Here is a 24789-nt window from a genome sequence, read left to right as displayed (position 1 = left end):
GACACAACGAATGAGTCCCCCAAAACTAGAGTTTGTAGACTGAGCAGCCGATGCTGGAGCGAGATTCCCCCCCCCAAGGGGCATGTGTGAGTGACAATAGGTGGTCTCCAGACAGCCTTCTAAGTAGGGAGAGTCCTGCTATCTGCGGGGTCTTTGTTTTTTTCCAGGAAGGTTATGGTGAATTGGTGTCAGAGCTGAATTTCTTGGAACATTAAGGAGAGGCTCCTCGCTGCTGTAATGTGCGCACCCAGCTCAGACCACTTAAATTAGCACCCTGGCTCCACCATTTGATCAGGTGTGTGATTCTGGCTGAGCGACTGCACCTCTCTGAGCTGGAGGATCTTCCTCCGTAAAAGAGAGATGGTCACATAGTATCCAGCTCAAAGGGATATTGTAACCCTTATAAGGATTAATTGAGATAATCCACATAAAGCACTTGGTGCCTAGCGTATAGCAAATTCTGAATAAACGGTAGCTAAAAGCATCGTCCTCATTAACGTCATCATCATCATTAGCAAACATCATCATCATCATTATCGTCATCATCGCCCCTGGTAATCTTTTCCCCACACAGTGCTCAACTTCTCTTCTAAAGAAATGTTGAATAAATACGTACAGAATGTTGAAGAGACACCCCTCAAATTTTGCCCACCTGTTGATTCCAGCCAGTGATGTTAAATTTTCAGGAATCGTGGGGCTGTCCTGGTGGCATAGTGGTTGAGTCTGTGCATTCCACTTCAGTGGCCCGGGTTTGCCGGTTCAGATCCTGGGCACAGACCTACACACCACTTGTCAAGCCATGCTGTCGCAGCATCCCACATACAAAATAGAGGAAGATTGGCACAGATGTTAGCTCAGGGCCAATCTTCCTCAACAACAACAACAAAAAAAGTTTTTTCAGGAATCTTGCCAGCCCATTGTTAAACTCTTGGTAGCTGGAAACCTGCCATGGTGGGAGTATTTACCCCATGGAAATTGGCAAATGATACAAACCAAGGCTTCTACTTCCCTCCCCCTCTCTCAGCCAGTTGTTAAGTAGTTGCAAGCAGCTCCACTTATTATAACCCTCCCCTGCCTGGCTTTGGGGCATCCAGCAGAGGGCACTTGCTGTTTCTTTGTGGTTCACCAAGCCCCTCTGATCCTGCTTCCACATCCAGGAGGCCACTAATCACGGGTGCTGAATAAACATGAGGTTGATTTGAATGTTAATTTACTTATCATCCAAAGCAGATCTCCTCTTGATGGTGCCTTGAGTCTAACGAGAATTGTGGGTGGTGACTGTAGACGGCCCAAGGCTCCGAGGAGGATGCTTGATGTTCAGTGTTTCGGCAGGAGCGGGACTAAGCCGAGCGCGCGGACCGTGTGGCCCAATCCATATGCCACACGGGAGTGGGTGGGGCGAAGGGTGAGGGAGCCTCTCCTGGGGCTTGGGGCTTGCAGGCTGTGTTCCTAACATTTTTTTCCTTCAGTCATTTGATGCTCAGTGGAAAGGAATGACAGCTTTAGAATTCCCTTACAGGAGGGGCCTAGGGCCAGCAATCTGGTCACAAGGAGGAACCCAGTGGGTTATCTGAAAGCTGTATTTGAAGTATCAGGACCATGGTTTTTACTGAGATTAGGGGTTATGGAGGAATTAAAAAAACACATGGGTTTCCTATGAAGTTTTTTACTTACACTTTACACAAAATCGGGAAAAATGTCTATTGCCCATCTCAAAAACATTTTTAAAACATCAAGGTGGTTTTGACAGCTCGTGGAAATTATGGGATGAGGCTAAAGTCACTCCCCAAGGAAGCCCACATCTTGGAACTACCACTGGTTGACAGCATTTTAAAAGGCTCCTGACTGCAAGGATGGGGCAAAGGATGGGGGTCCTGGGGCAGAGGGGGACAACCTGGTATGTCTCAGTGGCATCTCCAGCCAGTTTGTTGTAGTGGCAATTGTCAGGACCCTGGAGTCAGACTGTCTTCTTTCAAATCTTGCCTTCATCCCTTGTCAGCTGTGTGATCTTGGGCAATTTGCTTAGCCTCTCTGAACCTTCTATGACGTTGAGAATGATAATATCTGCCCTGTAGATTGTGAGGATTAAATGAGATAGTGCTGGGTCCATGACTGACCAGGGTAAGTGCTGGAATGATTGTTAGCTTTTGTTAGTATCAGCAAGAGAGAGAGGTAGACGTGGGAGAGGAGACTGCGCACCAGCAGGGACTCCGCAGGTATGGGAGACGGGAGGGCCCAGGAGGGCCCAAATGCTGAGATAGCTCAGGATAGAAACTATTGATGGCAGAATGCGAAGCAGGATGGCTCGAACTACGGATGTCTAATTGGATTTCTCTGGGGTAACTCACCGCCTCTGATGGCTGCCAGTGCCCTCGTGGGGTCTCTATCACGGGGTCTGAGGCCTTGTTTCCATAAAAACCCAGGACCGTGTGTACTCCTCGGGGCCCGCCTGCCAGCTTGCCTTCCTGTCTTCATCGCATATTTACTGCGATGTGTCAGGCATGGGCGACAGGCTAGAACCACAGAGGGGAGAGGAGAAGTCCCCTAAAGGGGGCACAGTCTAGTTAGGGAGAAACACAAGTGCCTGGATGATTATCAGGAGGATGAGCTGTGGATGACGCGCTGTGGCAGCGTGAAGGAAGAGGCCCTGATTGAGTCTGGGAGTGTCAGAAGGCTCTAGAAGGCGGTGCTGGGGCTGTCTTGAAGGCTGCATGGGGATTAGTCTGAGGAAGGCAAGAGTTGAAGGGAGCAAAGGCTTGGAGGATGCAGGTCAGGTTTCACACAGACATGCAGATGGGCTGCTAGCCCGGAAGGTGAGTTCTATGGCTAGAGATGAAGCTGACGAGCCGAGGGCGTGGAGGGACGTCTATTGAGGCCACAGCGACCCAACACTGGCCCCCAAGAGAAGGGGTGGCCCATGGTCATTAAAAAAAAAAAAAAAAACCTTAAAAGTCACCCAGATGTCATATCAAGCATCTTTTCTGACCACAATGATGTCAGATAATACATGCATATTGTTAAAAAAATTAGACTACCGAGCAACAAATGAAGGAACTGAAAATTCCTTCAAAAATAATCATTGTAAGGTTTTGAATGGAGTCTTCCTGCCTTTTTTCTACGCGTATGTACTTTGCAAAAGTGGATCAATATTTCTTAACCAGCTTTTTAAAAATATGGTTTATTGTCTTATCTCTTGCGAGCGTCCTTTTTAATGCCCGTGTAGAATTCCTCTAATGCTGTTGGAGATTTAGGTTGCTTCCAGTTTTCTGCTATGGCAAACAAGGCTACATGGCACATAATCACAGCTAAATCTTTATGGTACCCTTAATTATCTCTTTAGGATGAAATCTAGGAAATGAAATCACTAGACTAAAATATTTAGGTGTTTTCAAGGCCTTGGCATGCGCTTCCGAATTGTCCCCAATTTTCTACTCCCATCAGCCCATTGGCCATAGTTGCTAATTCTCCTTGGGGCTTTTCATTGCTGTCCTCTCAGACTCCCACACCACTAGAAACTGGTCCACGGGGGGCTCTCCGGGGGGCATGAAGAAGCGGAAGGCTCGGAGATCGGCTGATATTCTGACTTCCCTCCTCCCCCAGCACAGAACAGGCCCCCTGGGCTAACGACTGCTTAGAAATGAGGCTGGTTTTGAGCGTCTGGCCTCCTCTTCTTATGGGATTGCCAGAGAAAACACAGGACACCCGTTTAGACCTGGACTTCAGATGAACAACAGATCAGTTTTTAGTATAGCTCTGTTCCAAATATTGCATGGCCATTCTTACACTAAAAATTTTTCGGTATTCAGCTGAAATTCAAATATAACTGTGTGCCCTGTGTTTTTGTTTGCTAAATCTGACCGCCTTATCCCCTTAGTGTCTTACCTCATCCATTCTATGTTGGCTGTATTTTCTCAAGGGGTCTCTTAAGAAAATACTGCAGGGGGGCTGGCCCAGTGGCCCAGCAGTTAAGTTCGCATGTTCTGCTTCGGTGGCCCGGGGTTCACTGGTTCGGATCCCGGGTGCGGACATGGCACCGCTTGGCAAGCCATGCTGTGGCAAGCATCCCACATAGAAAGCAGAGGAAGATGGGCACGGATGTTAGCTCAGGGCCAGTCTTCCTCAGCAAAAAAGGGAGGATTGGCAGCAGTTGGCTCAGGTCTAATCTTCCTCAAAAAAAAAAAAGAAAAGAAAAGAAAAGAAAAAGAAAATACTGCAGGCTGACCAGCAATAATTTTTTAATTAATGATTGTCGAGTTCTTCCTTGCATAGTTGGAAAATTATATATGTAACCAATGCCCTATTTTTGGACATTGTTGGGGAGGGGAAAATCCCATTTCTACTCTTTTTGTGTTCTTATGGCTGGACTAATAATAAAATTGACACGAGACCAGATTAACAAGAGAAATGCGCACATATTGGAGATCATAGAGAAATGATGCTCGAGGAGACAACAAAGCAGGCAGCATGTATATCTTTTACACAAAGATACAATAAATTTGTGAGGAAAGACAGGACAAGGACTTAGGTTTGAGGCACGTAATAATGAGGAGTTTAAGCTGAGTTTAGGCTTGAGGTAGTACCTTAGCAAGTTTTGTGTGTGCAGCTTCTCGGCCCTGAACATAAGGACACAGGAGAGCACCTTTCGCAGGCAGACTTATTTCCTGCTTTCAAGGGGAACAGAGAGGGTCAGCATGGCCTTTTCGCTTCTCAAGGAACTTTAATTCAAAATAATCAGCATGCTATTGGGGGGTATTTGGGGGTGGCCTGCCCTGGACCCCAACATTCTCCATGTTTCCTTTCCTCTTCTCTTCTCTTTCCTTCCCCCCCCCCCTCCTTCTCCTTTTCCCCAACCCCCATCACCTGTTGGAGCTTAATCTTTGTCCACGTATTTAATTGTTTGTGGGCCACTCAGCTGAGGGCCTCAGGGCTTGGATTAGGGAAACCCGGGGCCGGAACCTCTCTCCCATCCGTAGCCTGCTGAGCCATCAAGGGAACGGTTATGTGTCTCAGTCTAGGCACTGTCATGGCAAGAGTCTGGGGGATAACAGTCGAAAATAAAAAATGAAATCACAAAACTTAGTATCTCCTTCAGTGAAGCGGAGGATGCAAAGATGGAAGGACAGAAGCGGCCACAGAAGCTGCCAGATCGCATTAGCAGGCGCCTGCAGGAAATCTGTTGGCCAACCTCACATGCGCTGGGCACAGCCTGATTCCCTGCCCGGAGCCCAGGGAAGAAGGGGGGCTCTGGATCCTCAGTCACAGCAGCAGGAGGGGCAGGGGAGAGCCCTGCTGTCTCGTCACGTGGCCTGGGTATCTGGCCTTGATTTCGTGGTGTCTCTCAGAAGCAAAAACTGAGGAAGCCCAGCATGCAGTAGGCTCTCAATAAGGTTTTCTGGATAATTGATTTATTGGATGAGTCAGCAAATCAATGATCAATATTTCTACTGAGGGGCCAGCCCAGTGGCATGGTGGTTAAATTCGTGTGCTCCCCTTTGGCAGCCCAGGGTTCACGGGTTCAGATCCTGGGTGTGGACCTATACACTGCTCATCGAGCCATGCTGTGGCAGCGTCCCACATGCAAAATAGAGAAAGATGGGCACAGATGTTAGCTCAGGGCCAATCTTCCTCACCAAATAATAATAATAATAATATTTCTACTGACCAAGAGCTTGCTGCCCAGTGCACACAGAAGCCGATACTATGGCTCCAACTTTTGAGAAAAGAAAAGCTTTATTGCGAGGATGACTGGCAAGGAGACAGGAGGCAAGGCTCTCACATCTGAATCCTCCATCCAGGGTTACGGGCAAAATTTAAGGAGTTGAGGGCAGAAGCTGATTGGCTAGTCTCAAATCAGTCCATATGTGGTAATAAAGCTACTCGGGCTGCTGGAAGCCGGATTTTCCTTATTGAAGGACTTCTTGCTTCGTAAAGGGCTCCAGTGGCAACATTGTTCCAGGGTCCTCCTGGGGTCGTGGGTTTCCACCCGGCCCATGCACAGTGCCGTCTCAGTTATTGAGCAAGGTTTGATTAATCAATAACTTATTTTGAGGAAGCAAAACCAGTGTAAGCTGGTCAACGTTTTGTGTGCTGTTTCGATGTGCCCCTCTCTGGGCATTGATTTCTTCATCCCTGTAAGTGAGCGCTCTTCCAGCTCCAGCCACTAGGTTAGTCTCTGATTACTTCCCATGGTTCTTTCTGAAGCTCGGGACCCAACAAAATTTTTCTCCAAAGGAGCAGCGAGTAAAAATTTTAGACTTTGTGGGCCAGAATACCGTGTCTGCCGCCATGACTGACCTCTGCCGTTGTAGCGTGAAAGCAGCCGCAGACAAGATGTCAATGAACGGGCACGGCCGTGTTCCCACAAAACGTTATAGACACTGAACTTTGAATTTCATCGAATTTTCGTGTCTCTAGAAATGTTATTCCTCTTTTCACTTTTTCTAATCATTTAAAAATATAAACACTAGTCTTCCCTCATGAGTTGTACCAGAGCGGGCCATGGGCTTGATTTGGCCCACGGGCTATAGTTTATTGATCCTGCTAAAGATTCACGAGCAACCGTATCTTCCAGGAGGTCCTTTGAGCACCTGAAAGAAAGGAGAGCATGAAAGTGCTCTTTCTTCTTGATGTGTACGTGCTGATCACCATGTCTGCCAAACTAGCTGTCATAGACACATCACCGTGCATGCTCTCACTCTAGAACCTAAGATGGCTCCCATGTCAAGTCCTTCATAACCCAGACCCCTATGTCACCAATATGTCCTATTCAGGTGGACTCTTCACTGTCACATACCCAGGGACACCACACCCCTTTCTACAGCCAGTGTTGACTGAGCTGCCCCCTGTGCCTGAGCGGCTGGTACCCGTCTCCCTGACCGTCCAGATTGTGTCCCTCTTGTAAGTGACACCTCAAGCTGAGAAGCCTTCTCCCAAACAACTCTGATCTCTGTCTTCCTTAAACTCCAACCACCAGGGGGATGGGCCTTTTGTATTCCCAGATAAGAGATCAGACGGCCTGGGTTCACGTTCTCATAACTTACCCTGTGACCTGAGCAAGTCCCTAACACCGTCGGAGGGTTCATAATAGTAGTGCTTACTCCGTAAGGTTGCTGCGAGAGTTCATTGAGATGATTTGTGCAACATGCTCGTCCCATAGCCTGGCGCCAGTATGCAAAAACATTCATAAATGCCAGCTACGATTATACTTCTGTATTGTTTGGTATTTTTACAGGGACGCTGTATTTATGTAACATTTATACAATAAATACAGACCAAAGGCACCCTTTTAGGTCTAAAACCAAACTAAACAATACTGTTGATCATTTTCTCAAGCAAATTTTTAATTGACGCATAACATTCACACAGAAAAGGGCACAAACCCCAAGAATTCAGCTTGATGAGTTTTTTCACTGTTAGTAATTTTATTTGAATCAAAATGAGACCATCTAGAAAACCCCTGGGAGAGAGAAGAGCAACTCGTGCTTGAGGGAGGTGACATTCTTCAGGGAACAGTGTTGCATCCAGGAACGAGTGTCTGGTCACAACCGAGAGAGAAGCCAGTTAACGCACAGACGGTAAACAAGCCACGGGGAGAAAACAGGCAGCTGGGTCTGCAACGATGCATCACAAAGATGTGTCGCCTGAGCCCGTGGTGTGCTGGCACCTCTCTGGTCCCTTGGTCCCCAGCGTGACACTGAAAGATGGCTGAGCCGTCCCTGGCGATGTCTCCACGCTTATTCTCCCCCAGGGATAGCGTTTAATCTCATTAACCAACGAACGCTGAACAAATGCACACATTCATCGTCTCAGCACCATTTGGTTTGAGGAAATTGAAACAGTACAGGAAGGCGAGACTCATTCTTTGACGCAGGAATGTTGGCTAAGATTTTTCGGAAGTGTCTGCCCAGCTGCCCACCTCACCCCAGGGCGGAGGGGTGGGTGGAAGTAGCCTTTCCTTTGTACCTATGTGGATATGTGCCAAGCTCTACACACACAAGCGTATTTCATTCCACACAGCCCCAAAGCAAAGGTATCACTCCTTGTCAACAGTTCGACCTAGAGCCATGAAGGGATTTGCTCAAGTTGTACAGCCGGTAAACAGTGGAACTGAGATCCACACTCAGGTCTGGCTCGGCTGAAAGCACGTTATTTTCTAAGCGCTAGCAGAACAGGACTCCAGGGGTTATTGGAAGCTCTCATTTTATACATGAGGAAACAGAAGTCCAGAGCGGGGGATGACTTGCCCAAAGTCATTGTGATACAATAAGAAATCTATTTGGTCTTTGTCCCTGGTTGCTGGCATAGAGCGCCTGAAACTCTTGTAATTTCCTGAGTGATAGAGATGCTAGGAGCATCTTTTGTTCTAATATTTGTCTTTGACCCTGGTTCCTGAGACAAGAGCATCTAAGACCCTGGAACTTTCCGGAGTGATTAGAGTGTCTTTGGTTTTGCTGATGAGAGGACTGGAGGCTGGGTCCCTAGATAGCTTCAGGATGAGAGCTGGTCACCAGAAAGAGTAAGGCATGATTAGACAGCTGGGACTTTCACCTCTGCCCCCCGCCCCCCATTCTCTAGGGAGGGAGAGGGGCTGGAGATTGAGTTAATAGTGATCATGCCTACGTGACAAAGCTCATGAAAATCTCTACAGTATGACGTTTGGAGAGCTTCCAGGCTGGTGGCCACATGGAGGTGCTGGGAGGGTGGCACACCTGGAGAGGGCGTGGAAGTTCTGTGCCTTCCTCGTACCTGGCCTTATGTATCTCTTCATCTGGCTGTTCATCAGCATCCTTTGTAATATATCCTTTATGAGAACCAGTAAACGTTCTCCTAAGTTTTGTGAGCAGTTTCTAACGAATTATCGAACCTAAAGAGGGGGTCATGGAACCCCCTGATTTATAGCCAGCTGGTTGGAAGTACAGGTGGCCCTGACTTGCAATTGGCATCTGAAGTGAGGACAGTCCTGTGGGACTGACCTCTCAACCTGTGGGGGCTGCTCGAACTCTGGGCAGTTCCTGTCAGATTGAGTTAAATGGTAGCACACCTAGCTGGTGTCCACTGAGAACTGGAGAATTGCTCAGTGTGGAAAAACACACGGATTTTGTGTCAGAAGTGTGGAATATATAGAAAAGCAGAGTTTTTCTTTTAGTCATAAAAGAGGAAGTTTGTGGCAGGGCGTAGCCTCAGATCCAGGCTCCACATCCCAGACCAGCGTTCCATCTCGGAGACTAGGCGTTCCTTCTTACGCATCCCAAGAAGGCCACCCCATCCACAACTTATAAAAGAAGATGCCAAATAAATATTATTTTAAAAAGCCAACCTTTTCCTCTGTCCATCTGCTTCTGCCTTCACCTCGTGGTCTCTGCTGGGTTTCCATGAGGCTCCAAACCATGTCATTTTCAAAGAAATTTTGTAAAGCAGTGGCACCATTATTCTGACAGAGCCTGATCACCTATCTCTGCCCGAAGCTAGTAGAATGACCAATTTTCTCTGCTGTCCCAGCGTGAAAGGCCGAGATGCAGAATGCCATGGGCTAGCTTTCTTTTCCTTCCTGCATTAACCGGGTTCTGGGAGATGCCGTCTCTCTCCGGAACGGGCTGGCAGCAGCAGAGTTTGACTTCCAGGCTTCAGCACTATTTGTGCAGAGAACGAGACTAATGGGGCTCATTCGAAGTTCCAGCCAAGTTTCAAAAGGGCTTTGCAGGAACTCCTTAAATGTGTTTTGATCAGTATTATTTAATGGCTCTGGAAAATCATCACGATGTAATGTTCGCAATGAGCAGCGCATATGTATGTATGTTTTTGGTTCTGCTGTTAATAAAAATGCACATCTCCACATCCATGTCTCAGTGAAGATGTCTTCAACGGCAAGGAACAGAACAGCTAAGCATAGTGTCTGAAATCTAGGGTGACCAACCGTCCCACTTTTTCCAGAAATGGGACTTTCAATGCTAAAACTGAGAGAGCCCTGGGTGAATCAGGTCAGTTGGTCACTGCATAAATCATAAGGCTATTTAAGATTTACTCAACAAGAAGTCTAGACACGGGTGGTCCAAGGGTCAGTGGGGTGGCTCAAGGATGTCCTCAAGGGTCTGGCCCTTTCCTCGCTTCCCCATGCCATTCTTGCCACCGTGGCTGCAGCAGCTTCAGGACCATAAGGGGGCAGCACTCCAGACTCTAATCGTCTTCCCCGGGAGCACCCCCAAAAAGACTTCCTGTTGTATCTCCCTGGCCTGTCGTGGTCTCACAGCTACCTCTAGCTGCAAGGGAAAAAGTGAGTGTCCGGCAAAGGCACATGGGATTGCCATGGCTGTGGACTGAATGTTTCTGTCCCCCCCCCAGATTCATATACTGAAACCCTCATCTCCACTGTGATAGGGTTAAGAGGTGGGGCCTTTAGGAGGTGACAGGTTATGAGGGTAGAGCCCTCATGAATGGGATTAGCGCCCTTTTAAAAGAGAGAGGACCTCTTTCTCCACCAGGCGAGGATATAGCCAGAAGGTGGCCATCTGAAACCAGGAGGAAGGTCACCTGGTCCTCATCAGCTGGCATCTTGATCTTGGCCTTCCCAGCCCTCTACAGCCGTGAGAAATCGATGTTTGTCGTTCATGCCCCCCATTCTGTCATATTTTTGTTCTGGCAGCCTGAAAAGACGAAGACAGCTGGCTTCCATCGGGGGCTGAGACAGTGGCTCCCTAACCGATCAGTGCTCTGGGAGGAAGTGGGTGGGGAGAAGTCCGTTCAGTGGGCAGCCAACCATGTCGGCCACCACTCATGCAGCCACCTGGAGAGGAGACACCGAGTGAAGCGGTCAAGAGTGAGAGCTCGGGCTGAATCCCAACGGCCGCTCCCCTGTGTGGAACTTTGGGCGTGTTGCTTAACTTCTCTTTCCTCTCCTGTAAAGTAGAGATAAAGCTCCTCTCTCACGGGACTGCTGTGGCAATTTACATGAGTTTGTGCATGGAAAGTGCCAGTGCCTGGCACGCAGGAAATGTGTCGTAAACGTTGGCTTTGTGTTTTCCTTCATGGCGGCACCCATCTCTCCATCTTCCCGAAAAAGACCTGACTTTTACCAGGTGACTATTCTGAGACAGCTTGGCATGGGGGAACAAGCTTCTTTCTTGGGGAAAGAAAGAAGAACCATCAGGGTTTGGTGTTGCCACCTGGCGTTTGTAAGTTGAAGATCAGAGCTGAATTGTTTGGGATCTGTGGGCCCTCCTTTGGCCGGGAGGCGCAAAGGAGAGGCATTGAGAGAGAGAAGGATGGGAAGCTGGCAGTAAGAGAGAAACTTGAGGCACACGCCAGTGCTGTCCAATAGGGATTTTTATGGAGTTCTGCCGCGTGAGTCCCCGTGAGAGCGTCAGAAAAATTCCGCCTTACTCATTAACGTGGGGGGGCTCTGGATGCGTTTGGGTGGCCTCAGTGGCATGCTGAGCAGTGTTTTGAATGGACAAAGCATGAGGGCTAAGGTCCCCAAGGCAAGCCAACCACACCTGGGTTACAGGCAAGAACCACACGGAACACCTGGAGGGAACAGGGCCCTCTGGGTGCACGTGGGTCAAGGTCACGCATAATTTTAGGTTCTTTCTTCATACTTGTTTGCATTTTCCAAAATTTCTGCACCAACCAGGGATCTGCTCTGCAATCAGATAAGAATGTTATTTAAAAGTTTTATAGAGGGGACCACAATCATTAGCGGGTTTTTTTAAAGGTTGTACACATTAGCTCCACGTGTCAGATAAACTGCTTATCCAGCATCATTTTCTCTTTCCCTTTGTCTCCCAGCTTCTTTCTAACAGCTGATAAGTAATAATAGAAACTGTTTATTGAGCATTTTACCATGTGTGTCCCAGGCACGGGCTCAGTGCTTGATGTGCATAATAATCCCAGGAAGTACTATTATTGTGGCTATTTTAAAGATGAAGAAAATGAGCTGGGGCCGCCCCGGTGGTACAGTGGTTAAGTTCACATGTTCCACTTCAGCGGCCCGGGCTTCCCTGGTTCGGATCCTGGGTGCGGACGTGGCACCGCTTGTCAGGCCATGCTGTGGCAGGCGTCCCACATATAAAGTAGAGGAAGATGGGCATGGATGTTAGCTCAGGGCCAGTCTTCCTCAGCAAAAAGAGGAGGATTGGCAGATGCTAGCTCAGGGCTAATCTTCCTCAAAAGAAAAAAGAAAGAAAGAAAGAAAGAAAATGAGCGTCAAGGAAGGTAAATCCTGGCCCACGGCCCCTTTGAGCTAAGGCTGTTTGGTGCCGAAACTCCTGCTTCTAACCACTACCTGGCTCTGCTTTGTTCCTTTTGCCATCTTTCCTTGTCTCCCCTCTTGAAAATCATCAATAAGACACGTCCGTCAATTCTGTGGTGATAGCCCAAGATTTCTCACCTTAGGCATGATTGACACTTTAGACCAGTTAATTCTCTATTGAGGGGGCCGTCCCGTGCATTGCAGCATGTTTACCAGCATCCCTGGACTCCACCCGCTAGATGCCAGGAGCAGTCCCCCCACACACCCAGTTGTAAAAACCGAAGATGTCTCCAGACATTGCCAAATGTCCCCAGGGATCAAAATCGTCCTCAGTGAGAACCACCAAGGTTTCTGGATCTCCGCAGTAGCTGTGGGAAAGGATTCTGGAGCCCCTCCAGTTGAATGGTCCACAACAGGAACCCACAGGAACACTGTGTGCCCTCCTGGCAAGCTCCCAGGCTCGTTAGAGGCAGCTGCCACCTGCTAGGACAATCCAGGGCAGGGCTTGACAAACGCTTGGTGTGTCTCTGGCAATAGGAGACACAGGCTGAAGCAAGATGTTCCTGCCACTTGTCCTGAAAGCTAGGATGCTGGGACCAGAATGGGTGACATGGGCAGTTCTTGACCAGCAAAGGGCAGGGGGCCCCAAGCTGGTGTGCAGATGGCACTTCTGAACAGAGGCAGCAGACCAGGCTCCTGACGAAGATGCTGCGGGAGGAGGCAGAAAGATCAGTGGACTCGGATGCGTCCATTTCCAGTCCTGGTCCTGCCCCCTTTAATATTGTGGTCTCAGTCAAGCCCTTTGAGAATATTAACGCTTCCCTCTGTCCCTTCTTGGGATGGGAGGAGGATGAGCCCAAACTGGCCCACTCTGTCTCCATTCCGTTATATTTATCTTCTCCCCCTGTCCCCCCTCCCTGCCTAAATGTCAGCTCATGAGGGCGGGCGAGGCTGGGGCATCACCGGAGCCTATGGCAGTGGCAGACACAGTAAATACTCAATAAAGACGTGCAGAATGAAGGCACACACCCCCAACCCCTGTAGAGGAAGCGATTTGAAAATATGCCTCAACGACTATAGACATATCAAGCCCTTTGTACTCAGTGGTTCCACATCTGAGAATCTATAGCCCCCACGCCAAATAATCCAACACGAAGAAAAAAGCTCTAAATGAATCCATGTTCATCCTACAGTGGCTAAAATAGCACAAACAACCTGAAAACCCCATCTAAGTGACCAAGATAGGGGCATAGTGAAAACAGCCCTGATAAAGCCACGTGGTGAAATTTCAGGCGGCCATTACAAATGTTGTTGACAGCAGGATGAGTCAATATTGTAGCACACACACACACAACTATAATGCATACTGCAAAATTGTATGTGCCACCCGATTCCTAAGACTCTGGCAGTGAGTGTCCTGTCACACTGCTGGTGGGAATATCATGCATAATTCTTCTCTCTGGAGGGCAATCTGGAAATTCCTCTGAAAATGCAAGTGTTCATGTAATTTGACCCAGTGATTTTATTTTTTTCTAGGAATTTCTTTATTTTTAGTAATTTATCCTAGAGATGTATTAGGAAACAACCAAGATGTCTATGAACAGGAGAATAAATAAATCACTGTATATCAATATAATGGAATACTATGCAGCCATTAAAAATGAGGAGATTTACATGTCCTCACGTGGAAAGATCCCAAGATATAGCAAGGAAATAAAAGGAAAATCGCAAAATGTTTTGTTTTTGTTTTTGTTTGAGGAAGATTAGCCCTGAGCTAACATCTGCTGCCAATCCTCCTCTCTTTTTGCTGAGGAAGACTGGCCCTGAGCTAACATCCATGCCCATCTTCCTCTACTTTCTATGTGGGACACCTGCCACAGCATGGCTTGCCGAGCGGTGCCATGTCCACACCCGGGATCTGAACTGGTGAACCCTGGGCTGCCGAGAAGCGGAATGTGCACACTTAACAGCTGCGCCACTGGGCCGGCCCCAGTTTTTATTTTTTTGAAGAATGGCCCCAAGCTAACATATGTTGCAATCTTTCTCTCTTTTTTTTCTCCCAAAGCCCCCCAGTACATAGTTGTAAGTCCTTCTGGTTCTCCTATGTGGGACGCCACCACAGCATGGCTGGATGAGTGGTGTGTAGGTCTGCACCCAGGATCCAAACCAGAGAACCCCAGGGCGTCGAAGCAGAGCGTGCAACTTAACTGCTACGCCACCGGGCTGGCCCCACAAAATGTTTTTATACATTAACAAATGATGTCGTGTATGGTGGTATAAGCATTTTAAAAACTTTAAGATTTAACCTCTAAAAAAACCCTGGAGGAATATTTTTCAAACTATTGACAACGGTTCTCTCTAAAGGACAGAGACCGATTTTTCTCTATATTGTCAATTTCTATAATGGTTAACATTTTTTAACGTAGCTGATAAGACACCAAACCTGCAACATGAGCTCGCCAGGCACGTGAAGACTGGAAGGAACTCCTCTGTCTAGGTGTTGTTAACGGCGATTAGATCATTTCTAAGCAGTGGGGTAACGGGCAGTTTCTGTCCGTCTTCTTTTAGGGGAAAACTTCTATAAAGAGCATGTGTGGCTCACACAGAGGACAGTGCCCTCCCATGAACCCTCTTTGTTGAAACCGGGGTGGTGCACAGGGTGTAGAATGTTCTGTCGGTGTAATCTGCTGTCGTGTGGTGTCCTGTTTCCCCAGGATGGATGACATCCAGCTCTGTAATGACATCATGGACCTGAAGCAGGAGCTACAGAACTTGGTCGCCATTCCAGGTAAACATCTGAGCCTCCACCCCCGGCACGTAGCTGCTCAGAGCCCCCAGCCGGCTGTGTGTCCACCCCTTAGGTCTGGAAGTCAGAGTTCGTCCCTTCTCCTAGCGTGGCCTCATTCTCGCAATGTGGTGCTCCCTGATCACGATTCAAACACGACTGCGTGTCAGGTAGACCAGGTTCAAGTCCTAATTCTGGCTGCCTTCTTGACCTTGGCAAGTCACTTTCTCTCTCTGAGACTCGGTTTCTCCTCCTCTGAAAATGAGGTAGTAATTATCAACGGTATCTAGCTTGTTGGGTGTACGTCTCATTGTGATTAATGAAGCAATGCAAGCCATGCGCTTAGCTTGATGTCTGATCCAAAGTAAGCATCCAGTAAATATTGGCAATCGCCATTATTATTATCCTGTCTGGGGACAGAGGATGGTGATGACGAGCCCTGACTTTGCAGTCCAACCTACGTCTGTCACTTATTAATGACAAGACCTTGGGCAAGTTACTTCACTAAATCTCGGTTTCTTTGTCTGTAGACTGGGACGATAGGGGTATCTACCTTGTAGGGTTGTTGTCGGGTGGACCGAGGGGAAAAATACGTAAAGTGCTTAGCACAGTTCCCATCCTATAGTAAGTGCTGAATAAATTATTGCTGTTATTGTTATCATTACCTGAACAAGTTTCTACCCATTCTTCAGCTCATAGCTTGTTTGGCCCCTTCTTCCAAGAAAGCCTTCCCCGCCCATCCAGGCTGGGTTGGGTGCCCTCCGGGGGCTTACTCTTATCAAAGAACTTATCAAAAAATTGCCTGTTGCGGGGCCGGCCCAGTGGCGCAGTGGTGAAGTGCACACGTTCCACTTCGGCAGCCCGGGATTCACCGGTTCAGACCCCAGGTGCAGACATGGCACCACTTGGCACGCCATGCTGTGGTAGGCGTCCCACATAGAAAGTAGAGGAAGATGGGCACGGATATTAGCTCAGGGCCAGTCTTCCTCAGCAAAAAGAGGAGGATTGGCAGCAGATGTTAGCTCAGGGCTAATTAAATAAATAAATAATAGCCTGTTGACTCACACACGTCCCTCTCTAGAAGCAGTGCTCCTTGAGGGCAGGAATGAGGACCTGGGAGGTGCTAAAGGAAGGTTAATAGAATGAACTAACCCAACTCTGTCTCAAGAACCTGGCCTTGGCCTTGGCGAGAAGCAGCACAGGCCAGATACGCACCCCCGTTGGCCTTGAACTGACTGTTTTTGCCATCCTACCAGTTCAGTAAGTATGTCTCGAGGCCGTGCTGCCTCCAGCCCTGAGCTCGGGGCTGGGCATGCAGCGATGAAGAGAAAATGATTCTCTGCTCTCAGGTGCCCACAAGTTAGGGGAAAGAGAGCGCCCGGCCCACAGCGGGTACCAGGGAGGGTAGCCCTTGTTGCACCAGTAGTGCAGGACACCGTTTAGAATGGGGCATTGCTCCAGATCCCTCGACCCCAGGAACACTTGGGGCTGGAGAATTAATTCTCCATTGGAAGCGGGGCTGTCCTGTGTGTTGCAGGATTTAGCAGCGTCTCTGGCCTCTACCCACCACGTGACAGTGGCATCCCCCTCCGTCCCAGGGGTGACCACCGAAAACGTCTCCAGAAGCTGCCAAATATCCCCTGGCTGGGGGTGGAGGGGGTGGGTGGGCAAGCTGCCCCCCCTCTAAGAACCACCACTTCCAAGCCCAGTGATCTGGGTTTGAATCCAGGATTACCGGCTAGATGACCTTCACGGAACAACGCAATTTCACTGAGCCTCGAAGTCCTTGTGTGTAAAATGAGGCCAATAACGCCCCCCTCCCGTGCTGGTTGTGAAATAACAGATCAAAGCGCAGGAGCGCTCAACCCATCCTCGTTCCAACGACCGCATGTGCCGTGGTATTAGAACTTTCAGATACCGTTGCTTGAATGAGCATTTCCTGGGCGCCAGGCACTGTGCAGGCCACGGGAATACACAAGTGAGCAGACAGTCCTAACCGAATAGGGGGTGCCAGCTAGTGGGTACAGGGTTGTTTTGGGGGTGATTAAAATGTTCTAGAATCGATTGTGGCGATGGTTGCATAACTCTGCAAATAACAACTTCAACAGGAGCCTTGTTTGGTGTATGAAATATATCTCAATAAAACTGTTGCCACGGAAAGTTAAATGTCAAACATAAAGCAAATAAAAGGCTGGGGAAGAGAATCACCAAGTCCAGACATCAGCTTCTGGAAATTCCCATTCGATTAGCGTGGGGCTCTGGCATCGGTCATTTTTAAAAGCTGCTCACAGGATGCTGATAAGCAGCTAGGGTTGAGAGCCAGCAGGCCAATTCAATTCTCTTGTTTTATAGCCCTCCAAGGGAAAGTTTGGTTGAAAGCTACAAAAACCCATCCAATCTTATGTAAGCACAAAACCGGCAATTACCGGAAGGACAGTGAAGACTCCTGGAGCCCTAGAGCGTTGTATCAGTTTCCTGTAGCTGCCGTAACAAATTCCCACAAACTTAGTGCCTTAGAACAACAGAAAATTATTCTCTCACCGTTCTAGAGGCCAGAAGCTCGAAATCACACTGTTGGCAGGGCCCTGCTCCCTCCGAAGTCTCGAGAAGAAAATCCTTCCTTGCCTCTTCCAGCTCCTGGTGGCGCCCGTCAATCTTGGGTGGTCCTTGGCTTGTCGCTGCCTGTCTCCAATCTCTGCCTCCAGGTCACATGGCCTTATTCTCTGTATATCTTCTGTCCTCTCCTCTCCTTTCACGGACACCAGTCCTTGGACTACGGGCCCACCCTCATGAGGATGACCTCGTCTTAACTAACAATATCCGCAAAGATCCTATTTCCAAATGGGATCCCAGTAGACATGAAATTGGAGGGGGTGTGTACTATTTATCCCAACACAGAGTGAAGCTCAACCCAACCTCACAAGAGTCTGGAACCAGAAGCAGGAAAGCTGTGGAATGTTCTTGGGCTCTTGCTCTCTTTCTCTCTCTATTCTGGGTGCAGGTTCCATTTTCTCCCTCTGGCGCACGAGTCAAGCAAGGCCACTCCATCTCCCTTCCATGATTTCCCCACCCAAGAGCCTGATGCCCAGGGCCTCTGCGTCCCAATTTTCAACTTCCCAGGAGACTCTGATGGGCCCAATGTGGACTGGCATCTCCCTTGGGAGGAAAGATTCCCAGAACCCACTGTTGGCTCAGCAGGACATGTGGGAGGCACTGAAGCAGAGGACACATGAGTGTGTGGCCACCAGGTCAGCCAAGGCCACCTCAGGCCACAGGGGCTCCACGTGGGGCCGTAGCAGCCTCTCAAGTGGAAGTGGGGGTCTTTGGCTGACAGTGATTGGGGTGTGTGACTGACCAGGACGTGGACTAGAGTGAGGAGAAAAGGCGCTCAGTTCCAGCACAAAACATTCAGTAATCAGGATCGATGATGTTTTAATACAATATCTAAAATATCAAAATTCTTGCAAAAAAAATCCACGGATGAACAAAACACCAAAAGCTTAAATAAAGACGAGATCAGTACTGACACTCAAAGGGCGGAGGCCAGGGACACAAAAACCTGCAGCATGGGGACAGTCCCACAAGAGGAATGTGTCCTGCCCGAAATGCCATTGACTGGCCCGCCATGAAACACTTGGGACAAGGTCACAGGGCTGGTTAGAACAGCGCCCAGGTCCTCGACGCCAGTCCCAAGGATTCCCCAGGAAAGCATACCTTCCCAGTCACTTTCATGCGGAAATTCAGACATTAGTTTCTTTCCTCCTCACCTCTTCCCACTGTCTCCTCGGACTCCTCGGTGAGAGTCCCTCTGCGTTCCTCGATGGATGTGGCTGATTTTAGGGGGAAAAAAATGCTCCCAGCAACACATCAATAAAAGCATTAAGGAAAGAAGACCGTGAACTGCCCAGAAAATCCTATTTCTCCAGCTCCTCAATGGTGGGTGTGGGTGACTTGTGATCCAAGACAACCCCTGGGGCCGTCCCTGCCTTGAGGGCTTCTCAAGGACAAGCCAAGAGGTCTCGTCCCAGCGCCACTGCCACCACTGCCGCCTCAGAGCAGGGGATGCTTAGAGCTGGCTGTAGGGACACAGAAATAGGATCGCCTTCATAGGGTTGTCAGAAAAGATTAAACTAGAGGTCCTCAACCAGGGACCACTTGCCCCCCCAGGGGACACTGGCCGTGTCTGGAGGCATTTTGAGTTGTCACAAAAGGTGGGGGCTTCTACTGGCATTGAGTGGGTAGAAGGCAGGGATGCTGGTCGACATCCTGCAGGGCACAGGGCAGCCCCCCACGACATGGAATGACGCAGTCTCAAACACCAATAGTGTCAAGGCTGAGAAACCTAGGTTAAAGGAAAATGTAAAGCTCATGGTAATACAGGTAGAATGATAATAGTTGCAATTTACTAAGCACTTACCATTTGCACACTTACGCTATATTTGCTTGTCCTTCATTAAATAAGTATTTTTTTTGTGTGCCCGATGCAGCCAATACTTAATCTGGAGGGCATTGAGTCGTTAAAACAACAGGGACGATGTAAATAATCGCTTATAATAATTGCAGCTGACTGTTGATGAGCCCTTATTATGCACCGGGCAGGAAGCCTAGTATTTTACTTGTTTATCTCCCTTAAAATTGCCACAACATTATGATTATCTGTGTTGAGAGGCTGGATGCTCAGCAAGGTTGAGGAACATGCCCAGAGTCACACAGCTAGGAGGGGGAGGAGCTGGGACGGCAAGCCAGAGCCGTCGGAGTCTACAGCGAGGGCTCACAGTTGGGACAGAGGCTCCAGGTCAGGGAGACCAGTTGGGAGGCCACAGCATGGCCTAGGGAGACGGGGGGTGGTACCCTGGGCCTGGAGGAGATGAGAAGCACGCTGGAGAGTCATGTCAGCAAGCACGTGGAGATGTTAGGAGCTAGGTGCGTGTGGGATGCCAGCAAACAGGGGTGAAGCTGGCAAGCTGAAGGTTCTCATCAGGAAGTAGGTGGGTGATGCTGGCCAGCAAGAGTGTCACATGACCGAGCAAGAGGTGGTGCCTGTGGGCAAGTGGATAGTGCCTGGAGGCAGGTGGGCGGTGCCTGCGGGCAGGTGGGTGAGGAACTGGTCTGTAAGGTGGCACAGACCACTTTGAGTAGACGGCTTCTCCCTGAGCTGCTGGGAAGGGCTGCATGAGTGGAGGGCTGCCCGAATGGCAGAAGAGAGAAGATGGGGATGAGTAACTTGGGGACGGAGGTGCATCCATTCCTGGGGGCCCTGCCAGTCCTTGCGTGGCTCTGGCAAAGATCTGGGGAGGGGCAGAGGACTCTCGGGAATATCGGAGGGCCTTTGCTGGTTACTTGGAGAGGACAGTGACACCACGGATGACGCCCTGAGTAAGCTGAGCCAGGGCGCATGGTTAACTCGCTGGCAGGGGGCCGGGAAGCTCAGTGGTGCTGACGAGTGATGTGGGAAATCGGACCACGGGACCCACCACCGGAGGAGTCATGCCACCATCACCAACCGGCGATGGCCTGGAATCCAGGGGCTGATGGCAATTCCACCCCCTTCCCCACTGCCCCTCTGCTTAACGGGAGAGACCACCACTCTCTCCTCACCAAATATATATTCCCCTCGCCTCTGGTTCTGCCTCCAGATCGAGAGGAAATTGTCAGCGCCAGTCCTAGGCAGGCGGACGACAAGCTGCCCCACATTTTTTGATCTTCTGAAGGAGTCTGAACAGAGCGAGACTGATGCGGGTTTAAATTTCCGCCCTCCTCGTTTTCCCCATCCTCATCTCCAGCCCTCGTGTTTTCTCTCTGGTGTTCTAGCCCGCGGTATTTGGGACAGGACTAACGCCCCCGGCGTGGAGGCTTTTCATCTCACAGATCGCTTGACTCCCACGAGAGAGTAGTTCCCTCCGCACGCCCCCCCCCCCCCCAGACCCTCCTCACCCTCTGCCGTCTGCACGGCCCCCGGGCAGCATCAGTACCACTTACTGAGCTCTCCCCACAGCCCGAGTCCACCTAAGTCCTTTACTAATGTCACTGCAGTTAAGCCTCACCATGTGTATTTTACAGAGGGGGAAACTGAGGCTTGAAGAGGTCAAGTTGCTTCTCCAAGTTCACCCCGCAAGGGAAACGGTAGACCAGGATTCCAACCCTGGCCCCTCGGACTCCAGTGCTTTCAACAGTTCCACTCAGCGGTTTCTTTGCTGATGTTTTCTTCTTCCCAGAGAAAGAAAAAACCAAGCTGCAGAAGCAGAGAGAGGACGAGCTAATCCAGAAGATCCACAAACTGGTGCAGAAGCGAGACTTCCTGGTGGACGACGCAGAGGTGGAACGGTTAAGGTGGGTGGGCGGCAGGTCCCCAGGCACCTGGCTGTTGGAACGCAACCCTCGGCTTCCTTCCGAAACCCGTCGTCTGCTCCGGCGACCCACAGCCTTGCCTAACAGGTGTGGCAAATGCTCCCCACACACTGGATCCAAATGAGCCCCAGCTTTGCGGCCTGGGGACCCATTTCACATTCAAGAGAAACTCAAATTGTCTCCAAAAAGTCTTGCAAAGGCCCTTGGGTCTCAAGTGAACATCATTCCAGGAGGTTACCCGGGAGGAATTAGATCACACAGCACACGGCAGAGCTTCCTACACCTTCTCTTCACTGAGCTTTCTCTCACGCATCAAGGCAATTTCTAGAAACTTCTGTTGGTTTCTACAGAAACCCTGCCCCCCGTAGTGACTGGCTTCCTTGCCTGCCCTCTCCACTTCCTGGCTTTGTTCTTTTCTCTTCCCCGTCCTTGGTGGCTCCGATGCCCTTTCTTAGCCTCCAGGGTCTCCTATTTGCAGACACACCTGCCACCTTGATCAGGACAACGCTGGAGGCCCCTGAGGAAGCCGGCCTGGGAAAGATGTGAATGCTGATCCTTGAATATTTTTGTCCTGGAGCCGAGCCTTTGGAGCACTCCACAGGAAAGAGGCTCACAGGGTTTCTTCCAACCCAGACGGAAACTCCCTCTTTGTTTTCTGTGTCCTCCTGGGTCGTCCGAGACCCCTGGGCTGCCCCCTTGTCTAGCTCAGCCAGGCCTGGCCCTCTGACTTTGCCCCTGGCGACCTTTGGAAGAGCTGAGGTGACTTGTCTTCTGAGGCCTGCCAGCACCTTGTGGGAGCACAGGTGTCTAGGGTGACTGACAGGTACAGGGTTGGAAGAGGTGTTGCCCAGCTCACGGAACCCCCGAAAGGGAGGCTGGGTCTTGTGATGTCCCTGCCTCTGCCCTGGGGTCTCACCTCAGCACTAGTAGATATTTACTCCATTGTTGATACGTGTCTCTGCTTCAGAGCAGGTTCATCAAGCACAACACACACACACCATACACACATAACATGCAACATATGCACACCACCCACACGTAACACAAAACAACATGCAGGCACCACACACAACATACATGCACCACCCACATGACACACATACCACATGATAACATACACGTGCCACTCGCAAGTAACACATATCGACATGCACACGCCACACACGCAGCATGCATGCACCGCCCCACACAACACACATACCACCCACGTAACACAAAACAACATACATGCACCACACACAACATACATGCACCACCCACATGACACACATACCACATGATAACATACATGTACCGCCCCACATAACACACAACATGCACTCACCGTCCACAACGCCTGATACATGGTCCCACACACTTAACCTCTTGCCTCACTTTATCGCTTCCTTGACGCTTTCCTTGCTTACTGCACTTTCCTCTTGTCTTTACACATCTGTCTTCACAGGGAGCAAGAAGAAGACAAGGAAATCGCCGATTTCCTGCGAATCAAGTTAAAACCTCTAGACAAAGTAACCAAATCTCCAGCCAGTGAGTGCAAACATTATTCCTCCTCCTCGCCGATCCAAGAGAAAAGGGCATTTAAAAGAGACCTGGGATGCTTTCTAGAGATCCAACTAGGGCACAGATGGCAGCAGGCAGGGCTGGCTTCATGGGCGTGCAAGCTGTGCCGTCTCCCAGCGCCCCAGGCCGGAAGGGCACTGTGCTTGCTTTAATGTTCTGCTGTTGCTGCCTTGAAACTCAGAAGAATTCTGGAACCAGGGGCCCCACATTTTCCTTTTGCACTGGGTTCTACAAACCGTGTAGCTGGTCCTGGCAGCAGCTGTTGCTCTTTCATCACGTGTTTTGATACGTTTCATAGAAGAAGCAGAAGCAGGGTGGCCACTGAGGCACGAAGGTGGGGACTGAGGCTCAGGGAGCTCTGGCCTCTGCTGGAGCTGGAATCTCTGGAGGAGTGGAACCCAAAGCATGCCTCGCAGAATATTAGCCTCATAAGACACTCAGAGCAAAAAGGGTTCCATATGAAATAAGTTTGGGAAATGCTGTTTTTTTGACCCTCTATTTGTTGGTCCCAATGTCCATTAGCATATTGAAGTGATAACAGGTCCTGCTGTCATGGAACTGTCTTCTCTTTGTTGACCCAGTGAGGCTGCTTTCGGTTATAAGAAATGGATGCCCAATTCAAACTAGCCTAAGCAAGAAAGGGGATTTGTTGGAAGAAGAGCAACAAGAACCAGGACTTCAGGGACTGGACACTGCTAGGATGCCATCTCTTTTCCTCCCTTTCTCATCTCTACCGCCATTTGCATGTTAGCTTCATTTTCTCCTACTACACAGGCCTTCTCCATGGGGCCAGAGCTCCAGAACCACAGCTCAGCGGCAGTGGGGCGACACCACAGACACTCTCTCCTGGTATCTAAACATATAAATCTCAGTGAAAGATGCCGATTGGCCTTTCCTGGATCATGTTCCCACCTCCTAGGCCCATCACTGCCCCCAAGAGGCTGGGATACTGTGATTGGCTGGATCTATGTCACATGCCCACTCCTGTAGCCACAGCGACATGAGCTGTGACCAGAGGAAAAGGGACTGGAAATCTTACTAGGACGACAAAACCCCAAAGTTGCCACTATCTACTACAGCCACAAACCTAGTTTTCCCTGACCATCCATTAACATCTCATGAAAACACGGTTGTAGAATGTGGGAGGATAAAGATAGAGAAGAGCCATGATCACTTCTACAGGCCCCTAAAATCAAAAGGCACGAGGTCCTTGTGTCCTCAATGGACTGTCTCTTCCAGGAAAGGCCAATTAGGAAAACTCCACCTACCTATGGAGAAGGAGCAAAGAAACTTGCCTTCTATGTAGGGTTATGGATAGAAAAAAGAATTCTAACAAGAAATCAAAACACCAAGACTGTACCATTTGCAAGGGGCCAAGTGTGGGGTCCAAGTTTACACTACTTATCTGCTGTTGGAATCCCATGTTTAAAAACTAAACCTAACATAAAACCAGTGAAATCTCTGGGACCCCAGCAAAGCAAATGCAAAATTGCTCAGTAGGAACCCTACAGCATCCCATAATACACAGCCTACAGATAAAACAACCCCCATGAAGATGAGCTCCCAATAAAAATTTAAAACTCATGGAGACTTGAACCACCACGAGGGCAGTCAGTAGATGCAACAAAGAGACTGTCTTCCCAAGAACCAGAAATAACTATCTAAAAGAGACAATAAGTATATTTAAAATGATTAAAAGGACAGAAGAAGGACTACCCCCCAAAATGAAATAGGAGGACGCTTTGAAAAAAGAAAAGGTAGATTTGCAAACAATTAGCCTTCTAAAAAAATTACCATCACTGAAGTAAAAACTCAATAGATTAAACACAGTGACACAGCTGAAGGAGGATTC

The 24789-nt window shown here is 49.3% G+C and overlaps 1 protein-coding gene across 1 annotated transcript in view; it reads left to right on the top strand.

Annotated features, from left to right (window-relative positions):
- BMERB1 (bMERB domain containing 1) overlaps positions 1–24789 on the top strand; it is a 111096-nt gene that overhangs the window by 84173 nt on the left and 2134 nt on the right. The window contains exons 3-5 of the mRNA XM_070484887.1: positions 14959–15032; positions 21245–21359; positions 22822–22904. Coding sequence (XP_070340988.1) covers positions 14959–15032; positions 21245–21359; positions 22822–22904 — 272 coding nt within the window. The remainder of the gene's footprint in view (positions 1–14958; positions 15033–21244; positions 21360–22821; positions 22905–24789) is intronic.

This window comes from Equus asinus, chromosome 14 (assembly GCF_041296235.1).
Source record: "Equus asinus isolate D_3611 breed Donkey chromosome 14, EquAss-T2T_v2, whole genome shotgun sequence".
In the NCBI taxonomy this organism is placed as follows: domain Eukaryota; kingdom Metazoa; phylum Chordata; class Mammalia; order Perissodactyla; family Equidae; genus Equus; species Equus asinus.
Note: the sequence above shows the minus strand (reverse complement) of the source record. Positions and strands in the feature narration are given on the sequence as shown.